This window comes from Gadus morhua, chromosome 10 (genome assembly GCF_902167405.1).
Source record: "Gadus morhua chromosome 10, gadMor3.0, whole genome shotgun sequence".
Taxonomy (NCBI): domain Eukaryota; kingdom Metazoa; phylum Chordata; class Actinopteri; order Gadiformes; family Gadidae; genus Gadus; species Gadus morhua.
In genome coordinates, this window is record NC_044057.1 from 6,576,225 (window position 1) to 6,585,197 (window position 8,973).

The 8,973-nt window shown below is 48.4% G+C and overlaps 2 protein-coding genes across 3 annotated transcripts in view; one reads left to right on the top strand and one right to left on the bottom strand.

Moving 5' to 3' along the window:
• stx5a (syntaxin 5A) overlaps positions 1 to 3,656 on the top strand; it is a 6,205-nt gene extending 2,549 nt beyond the window's left edge. The window contains exons 6-11 of one of the 2 annotated variants that reach the window (XM_030368392.1): positions 20 to 76; positions 197 to 275; positions 659 to 733; positions 894 to 997; positions 1,119 to 1,240; positions 2,239 to 3,656. In XM_030368392.1, the coding sequence (XP_030224252.1) occupies positions 20 to 76; positions 197 to 275; positions 659 to 733; positions 894 to 997; positions 1,119 to 1,240; positions 2,239 to 2,398 (597 nt within the window). In that variant the 3' untranslated portion in view covers positions 2,399 to 3,656. The remainder of the gene's footprint in view (positions 1 to 19; positions 77 to 196; positions 276 to 658; positions 734 to 893; positions 998 to 1,118; positions 1,241 to 2,238) is intronic. The other variant, XM_030368393.1, reaches the window with a different exon arrangement.
• A 273-nt stretch (positions 3,657 to 3,929) lies between these two features.
• LOC115552356 (protein RD3) lies at positions 3,930 to 6,202 on the bottom strand. Its single transcript, XM_030368394.1, has 3 exons — positions 5,952 to 6,202; positions 5,417 to 5,724; positions 3,930 to 4,957 (listed from the first exon to the last, which is right to left on the bottom strand). Exons 2-3 carry the CDS (start codon positions 5,722 to 5,724, stop codon positions 4,564 to 4,566), a joined length of 702 nt encoding a protein of 233 aa, XP_030224254.1. The 5' UTR covers positions 5,952 to 6,202; the 3' UTR covers positions 3,930 to 4,563.
• Positions 6,203 to 8,973: the final 2,771 nt, after the last annotated feature.

Consider the following 8,973-nt stretch of genomic DNA (forward strand, 5'->3'; position numbering starts at 1 on the left):
TTTACTTCTGTGTTCACAGTCCAAACTGGCATCCATGTCCAATGACTTCAAATCGGTCCTGGAAGTAAGAACAGAGGTGAGACCCGCATGCTTTCTGGCCGTACTCCTTTCTGTAGCTGTTGGAGCAGTAATACCGTAATTAAACTTGAAGAACAAAAACAACAATAATGGTAACGTATCTCTTGTGGTCCAACAGAACCTGAAGCAGCAGCGCAGCAGGAGAGAGCAGTTCTCCCAGCCTCCCTCCTCTTCCTCACCCATGGCCAACAACTTCAGTAAGTCTCTTCCCACACACACCGCTTCACTGAGTAACCGCTCTTCACGCGCAGTCATTACAACCGCCATAGCGGTGCCGGCAGGTAAATGGCACGCAACTCTGTTGAAAGTACATTATACCAATTTGCTTTATAGTCGGTGTCTCTGGCTACAGGACGTGCTTTAAACCTGGGCCCTGATAGCTCTGCAAAACAACACCCAAGAACAGTGGTTAATCATTACAGACCGTGTCAACTTTTACCGGCAGCGACAGATGCGCTTCGTAGACAGACTCACGCATCCACGAGCAGCCGGTTGCCATAAGAACGGCTGCTCGTGACCCATGTGCCTGCCTCTCACTGTATCTGGTCCTCTATAATGCAAAAATCACAAAACATTTTAGGGAGCCGCAAAAAAGGGGCCCAGGAGCCACAAGCAGCGCGCGAGTACCAGGGCTATACCACCTCACATTTCAAAGGTATTTCCCTGGATGTGTGTGGTCTCTCCCAGCGGGAACACCTAGCTAACTGAATGTTCACCCGCTGTTCTTAAAAAAAGCCAAGAACCTTTCTCTCCTTAGCGTCTGGGATTGCTGTCCCTAACCGCGGCTGTGCTTCTGTCTGCTCTTGTGTTGACAGAAAGCTCTGTGCTGATGCAGGACGAGTCCCGGAGCATGGGGGAGGTGGCCATCGACATGGACTCCCAGTCCAACCCCATGCAGCTCCAGCTCATTGACGAGCAGGTACGGCTTTACCTGTGTCTTGTATTAAACACTTTTTTTAAAACATGTGGATGGCCGCTGTGTCGGGACGCAGTGCTGCAGGTTTTCTTAATTTGATGTTATTCGCGTTTCCCGTTCGTAGGACTCGTACATCCAGAGTCGTGCGGACACCATGCAGAACATTGAGAGCACCATCGTGGAGCTGGGCTCCATATTCCAGCAGCTTGCACACATGGTCAAGGAGCAGGAGGAGACCATTCAAAGGTGAGCGGGGGGGGGAGAGGAGATGCGAGAACAAGATGTCTGTGATTTGGAAGCCAGGTGCAAAGGTGGGCTTTTAAAGGAGATAAGATACAGGAGAGACTAGTAAAAACTGTTGATATACAGGATTGTAGAATGTGATATTGTTAAATATTTACAAAGGGATCCTAACCTTATAAAAAATATTTGTTTCTGACCCGGCTCTGTAAAGTCTTGATGAAATTCTGCGACCCCTTCTGTTCAGAGTCTTTGTACTCAGACAGAAGTGTCAATAATAAAACGCACACGATATTATGAGGCGCCACCATTTGTATCGGTCAAAGCTACTCCGAAGCCAACATGAATAGTAAAATGGCAATATAACGAGCACAGGCAGCACACGGCTGCATCTGAGGGGGTTCATATGAGGTAGGATGGATTCTTAACGCACCAGAGTAGCGTTTGTGGTGCTATGCCCCTAGTAGGTTTGCCAAAACAGTGAAGAAGGCGAAACCTTATTTGTTTAGCTGTCTCTCCAGTGTCGGAAAGCGCGCCAATCACGAGCTCCTCAGCCGATACATTGGAGTCGACCTTAGCACTATTCCTACTGTTATTGATATGCTGGAGAACGATCCCCTCGCCTGCCTTCCTACTTTACTAGCATGGCTGTGCACTTCAAAGGATTTGATTAGCGCATACTGAACGTATACGCAGCTATACAGAATAGTGTATCAGCTTACATGCAGTTAGTTTTCAAACCTGATGCGAACCATAAACGAATACACATGGACGGTACCCGGGACCACCATTCTAGTGGTCTCTGACACGGTTCATCCATGCTCCGGCAAGGTACGTGTATACCGCACGCTCGTGGATTGAGCTGGATTTGGGGCTCTAGTGTAATCTCATCCGGGTCCAGTCAATCGTATCGCAGTGTCCTGAATGAGGGGGACGGTGTCCTCACAGCCTTCCTATTGGCCCCCATCTGACATGTCACCCCCCCCCCCCCCCCCCCCCTGCAGGATCGACGCCAACGTGGAGGACACCCAGCTAAACGTGGAGAGCGCCCACACGGAGATCCTCAAGTACTTCCAGTCGGTGTCCTCCAACCGCTGGCTGATGATCAAGATCTTCCTCGTCCTGGTGGTCTTCTTCATCGTCTTTGTAGTCTTCTTCGCTTAAAGAAAGAGGATGAAGAGGATGATTGGTGGCTGAGGAGCACAGAATTCTGGGAGGGGTGGGGTGCGAAGATTAATGGACTCTTCACCGAGACTCAAAGCGGTTGTCGAGGCAACGCGTGTTATCTGAAAGTTTTCTCTACCAATTGGGCTGTTGACTCTTTTTGAAGTTGTTATTTTCCTTCCTTGTTCGGGAGAGCAGAGGGGCGCCCGGTTGTGGTGTCTGAGGCCATGTTAATGAACTGTACTGCCCACCAGACAGCCCATGCTCTCTGAACGGCAACGCCTTGGAGATAACACAGAGGTGAGATGAGCTGCGTGCTAGAGTGAGTGCAGCGCTGTTCATTGTTATTTTAGACCAATTAATCTGAATACATTTAATCGAAAATGGCTATTTAACGGTTTGATTCTACAAACTATCTTTTTTTTTTATTTTAAGATCTGGTTAAACTGCAGAGGTTCTTCTTTCCCTTCCTCTTCCCGCTGGTGTAGAGCGTGTGTGGTCGCAAAGAGAAAATAACAAATGTTTTTGGTTGTGAAATTCATAGCCTGCCATGCCACTTATTTTGCTGTTGACTTTTGTCACTAATCTATTCACAATAATTGGAATACCGACGCTAGGTCCTTTTTTCCCTATTAATATTTTTCTGAACTTTATTTGCCAAAATGTGTACTTCTAACAAGAACTGCATCTGGAAATATTAGTCTCTTTTTGTTTGTATATGAAAAGAAAGGCAGCATGGCAATACAGTCAACTGAAGGGGAACTTCCTGGCATTGCCCTCCACCAAAACAGAAATAGTTCATTTGGAATTGGTTCAGGCAGCACGTTGACACTTTTTTTCTGTCAGCGTGGACATCTTGGCAGGTCTGAATCTGCATTTCAAAGCATTTCTTATTTCCTAGTAGTCTTTACATGTTTCAGTCCAGTGTAAGGCTCGGTGGGCTTGGCCCACCGGAGGGGGTTGTGCCAGTTAAAGCCTACTAATGAAGTGACTGCGACCAGGTCACCCAGGTGTCTGGTCGGGCCCGGCTGCAGTTGTTGACTGATTTGATGAAGCGCTGTCCGACTCAGAAAGAGGACAGCTCATGTACAGGAACCGTAATTTAAAGGACCATAGCTTTTTGAGAAAGAGATATTCTTCCTATTTTCGTCCCCTGTCTTCACTTTAGCCAAATGCCTTGAAGTTGATGTATAAAGTGCAAATAGTAATGAAGGTGTAATGGAAAAGGAAGTGCATATAAATAAATGAATGATAGGAGGTCTGTGTCAATGGTTGACCTATTATTGAACATAAGAGGATTAGCATCCTCCATATAATTCACCTGCGTGCTATTTTGAGACGGCTTTCCAGAAGCAATGTGCTAATCTGGGCCCATCAGTTATATAAACTTTGGGGCAGATTGTTTACGTGTACATCATGATATGATGTAACCACTGGCAACATGCTGTTTCTAAGCTAGAGTACACATGCACAAGACCCAACACCAGATCAACAAGCTGCATGTATAATTTCATTTATACACAAAAGGATATGGATTTGAAAAAGCATGGCTTTAATCACTTAATACGGCAATGTTTCACAATCATAGGAAAATATACAATCTTTCTAGACATCTGCTGGCCTACACCTCACTGGTATTTACATCGGTGCTTGTGGTTAATTGGGTTGAAAGAAACAAAACCTGCTAAGTAATTGGGTGCTGAAGGTGCAAATGAGTAGGGAGAAGAACATTCCCTTACTATGTGCTGTACCCATTCTGAATGACTTTACTAATGAGGAACTAGACTGAAAAAGTGCATTCCAAACTGTACTCAGTCCATGGTGAATTATGAGGTAAATGTGCAAAAACGATCGACAAAATCTAAGGAGCAAAACAGCTTCTGATGTATTGAGGATGGACACCAGTTGGCCGTTAATATCTCTTTAATGAGATCTCGTATTCTGTATATTTTTCTCCAGGCTACTTTACACCCTTTAATGAAGTATTAAGTATGTCCTAAAAGCTAGCATCTATATTATGTACATATTTCCGCTCGTCTTCCAATATCTCCTCCACCGTTGACTATGAAGGGGGCCACCATATTATGGCCAATACCTTTCATTCTGCACCGGCTCTCTCTCACAACCACCCGTCCATTTGTCTAATCTCCTGACCACCGCACCGCTCACCCATGCACACCCTGCTCGACGGGACTGATCTCTGGCATGCTCCGGCTCCGGCTCTTCCTGGCCGCCCGGGCCCTGAGCCTGGCGTCCTCCACCCTCCCAATGTCCTCCTCCATCGGCTCCTCCTCCTCGTCCGACCACTCCATGGACTGCTCAAGGTTCCCCCGGGACCCTCCCATCGCGCCGCCCCGGAACAGGGGCCCCGTGCGGAACCGCGAACGGAAGTGAACGAAGGAGAGGCTCTTGCTGCGGTGCTGCTTCTCGAAGATTGGGGCATGGGCGTCAGATGTGTCCTCGCCGGCCTGCTCCTCCACGCAGTCGCGGAGGACCGTGCGAAACAGGCGGGCCACTTCCTGCACCTCCGGCTCCATCTGGGACACCAGCCGCCGGAACCTGCCACAGCGGCGGTGGAACATTGACACGTGTCAACACGTTCTGTATTTGTATTGGTATTAAACAGCAACTACACAATAGAAGACCATTGCGAGTTTACTGCCTAAAGGCTGAACCAATTAACCGCACACTACCAGACAATATGAGGTGTCAAACGAAAAAAAATGTTTTTAAGTTGACCCACAATATGCTGAATAGGTATGTCTTATTGATCTGTCTCTCTTTTTGTGTGCAGACAAAGTATTGTGCTGTAAGTATCACTGCCCTAAAATTTGCCTAGTGAGGATAGGACTTTGAGATGACAACTCTTTAAAGAGCCCTTATGTGAATGAATACAAATCGTTTGAGGAACAATTGTATTTTCTCCATGTAGCCAGTTCCACAACCAACAGCACCAGTATATAAAGCAGATTGTGGTTCTTGTCAGTGTAGGTGGGCCTCCATGACCGTCTCTCCTACCTGACGATCAGAGGACCGCACTGCGACGGGAGGACCTTGGAGCACAGCTCCTGCAGCTCCAGCAGGTCCCCAGGGGTGAGCTCGTATGGCGCCGTGGCGGGGGCCGTGGCCAGCCAGCTGTAGTTGGCCGCGGAGGAGGCGGAGGAGCGGCGCCGGCGGCCCTCGGACACTCTCTCCAGGCGGATGCGCTCGGTCCTCTTCACGATGGCGCCCAGCTCCAGCATCAGGGTGTTGGTCACCAGCTCCTCCGAGGAGCGGCGCCCCGGGACTTTGGGCTCCAGGGAGAACACAGCGGACCAGGGGAACATCTGGGGGGACGGGAGAAGGGGGGGTTGTTATGAAGAAGGAGCAGATGGTGACATTTATTGCCAGTGAAACCAAGGATTTGAGAGGAGCCTTTTTAAATTCGGTGTTTATAACCCTAACCAACATACCCTGGAGAAAAATTCCACAGGAACAATTGTAGGCTATTACAATTGTACTTCTGATGACATTTATAAAGTTAATGATGATTGAATCGAATATATACTCTTACCTCATTAAAGTTGTATAAGGTTATCTGTGGGGTAATCCTTTGTGGTAGAGAATCCCGCGTCTGGTTCTGTCTTAAGTCCTTGTTCAGCAACAGGAGAAACAACAGGCCTCCATTGGGGCAGTCAAACAAACTTACGGAGAACACGCAGCTACCTGACTGCCGTGCTACCTCTGACGGTCCGGGGCAGACAGTAGCTGTACGTGTTGTCCAAGGGGTGGGAGGGTGTGTGTGAGTGAGTGTGTGTCAGTGTGTGCATATATGTGCTTGTGTAGGGTAGTGTCTGGGATGGAGCATGAAAATAATCCTGTATTAATAGAGAGTGAGTGACAGGGTCAGCTTACCTTACAGGCACACAGAGTGGATCATTTTGAAATGTCATCGTTGGATAGCTTCACACACAGTTAGAACAAGCCAATGGGGGGGCGCCAATTGCAATTAATAATGTAACCCTGTTACCCTCAATTCAAATACCCATCAAAACAACACCCATAGCCAGGAAATTGGCACATTCGGCAAATATCACCCGGCTTTATGAACACCATCCCTGATCTCAGCCGACCCATTTCACCCCCTAAAATGTGAATACAACAACCTGCCACGGCTCAGGACTAGAGTCACAGGACTAGAGCCACTTCACAAGACGAGAGGTCTAGCAGACTCAGGACTAGAGCCACTGCTCAGGACTAGAGCCACTATTCAGGACTAGAGCCACGACTCAGGAATAGAGCCACAACTCAGGCCTAGAGCCTCAGGACTAGAGCCACAGGACTCAGGACTAGCGCCACGACTCAGGACTAGAGCCTCAGGATTAGAGCCACTACTCAGAACTAGAGCCTCAGGACTAGAGCCACACAGGACTAGAGCCACACAGGACTAGAGCCACTACTCAGGACTAGAGCCACACAGGACTAGAGCCTCAGGACTAGAGCCACGACTCAGGACTAGAGCCTCAGGACTAGAGCCACGACTCAGGACTAGAGCCTCAGGACTAGAGCCACTACTCAGGACTAGAGCCTCAGGACTAGAGCCATGACTCAGGACTAGAGCCACAGGACTAGAGCTACTACTCAGGACTAGAGCCACTACTCAGGACTAGAGCCAGAACTCAGGACTAGAGCCACTACTCAGGAGGACTACAGCCACGACTCAGGACTAGAGGTCTGGCAGACTCGGGACCAGAGGTCTAGCAGACTCAACACTAGAGGTCTAGTGTGGAGACCTCTCCACGGGCATAGTGCCAGCCTGCTTCAAGTCATCAGTAATCATTCCGGTACAAAAGAAGAGCAAGGTAACATGCCCAAACGACTGGCGCCCTGTTGCTCTCACCCCCATAGTGAGCAAATGCTTTGAAAAGCTCATCAAGGTGCTGATCTGCAGAATGCTGCCACCAGCCCTGGACCCCCACCAATTTGCCTATCGGAAGAACAGATCGACAGATGACGCCCTTGCCACAGCACTCCACTCAGCCCTCGCCCACCTCGACAAGAGGAACACCTATGTGAGGATGCTGTTTGTGGATTATAGTTTGGCATTCAACACAATAGTCCCCTCCAGACTCGACAGGAAGCTCAGGGACCTAGGCATTGATCCCAGCCTATGCAACTGGATCCTTGACTTCCTGATGGATCGAAAACAGGTGGTGAAGATGGGTTCTAAGATCTCCGCCCCTCTGGCCATCAACACAGGAGCCCCCCAGGGCTGTGCCCTAAGCCCCCTCCTCTACTCCCTATACACCCACGACTGCGTGGCTACACACGGATCCAATGCAGTGATCAAGTTCGCCGATGACACGACAGTGATGGGCCTGATCACTGATGGTGATGAGACGGCCTATAGGAGCGAGGTCGACTGTCTGGCTCAGTACAGCCAGGACAACAACCTCATTCTCAACAACGACAAAACCAAGGAGCTCGTAGTGGACTTCAGGAGGAAGAGACAGATTCAACACCTCATCTCCATCAATGGGTCTGCTGTGGAGAGGGTAGACAGCATTAAGTTCCTGGGGGTCCACATCACCAGAGACCTCACCTGGGAGGAGCACACCAACCAGGTGGTGAAAAAAGCACAGGGGCGCCTATTTCACCTTAGGCGGCTGAAAAAGTTTGGCGCAACGGAGAGCATATTGACTGGATGCATCACTGCCTGGTACGGGAACTGCACTGCCCAAAGCCGCAAAATGCTGCAAAGGGTAGTGCGGACAGCTGAGAGGATCAGCGGATGTGAGCTTCCCTCCATCCAGGAAACCAACAAGGCCCGGTGTGTCAGGAAGGCCCTCCGAATCATTGGGGCCCAGCCACCCCAACCAGAAACTGTTTGAGCTACTGCCGTCAGGGAGGCGGTACCAAAGCCTAAGGGCCAAAACCCAGAGGATGACAAACAGTTTTTTCCCCCAAGCAGTCAGACTCCTGGAAAAACACACTACCCCCCAACCATCCACACGCACACCACAACAACAGACTGAAATGTAACCATCGATTGTATTTGCACAGCATTTGTCTATTGCACAATAACCCTACCTGTGGCTGCTGTCACTACCACTTGAACACCCTACACTTCGCACTTTATTACACCTCATTACTTTTTATTATTATTGATGCAATTACTTACTTATTTATTTTTATACTTATTTTATAATTTTTTTACTTCGTTTCTTTTCATATGGTTTCTGAACTTTATTTATTTTATCTTGTACTGTTGCTGCTATGTGAATGTTGAGGAACCAAGCCTAAGATTTTTACTCTTGTGTACTGTACAATAAGATGTAATAAAAGTGATTCTGATTCTGATGATGATGATTCTGATTCTAGTGTGGATTATCAAAGCCAGAACATCATCTCCATTACCATCTGCCTCCTAAACAGGAGGGTTAGGAGAAAATGGACCACCAGAAACAATGGGATGAGGTGTACCCTATGGTACACCTCATTGCAATTCTGTTCTATGTCACTAATAGGTGGTATCTTATTATTGTTTTTGCCGACCCTGTGCAAGTTCCCAACAAATACCAAATAACGGCAGATAC

Coding starts and splice junctions, on each gene's coding strand:
- LOC115552356 (XM_030368394.1), bottom strand. CDS start 5,724: ATGTTCCCCTGGTCCGCTGTGTTCTCCCTGGAGCCCAAAGTCCCGGGG. Junction 4,958..5,416: donor TGCGGTCCTCTGATCGTCAG/GTAGGAGAGACG, acceptor CCGCTGTGGCAG/GTTCCGGCGGCTGGTGTCCC.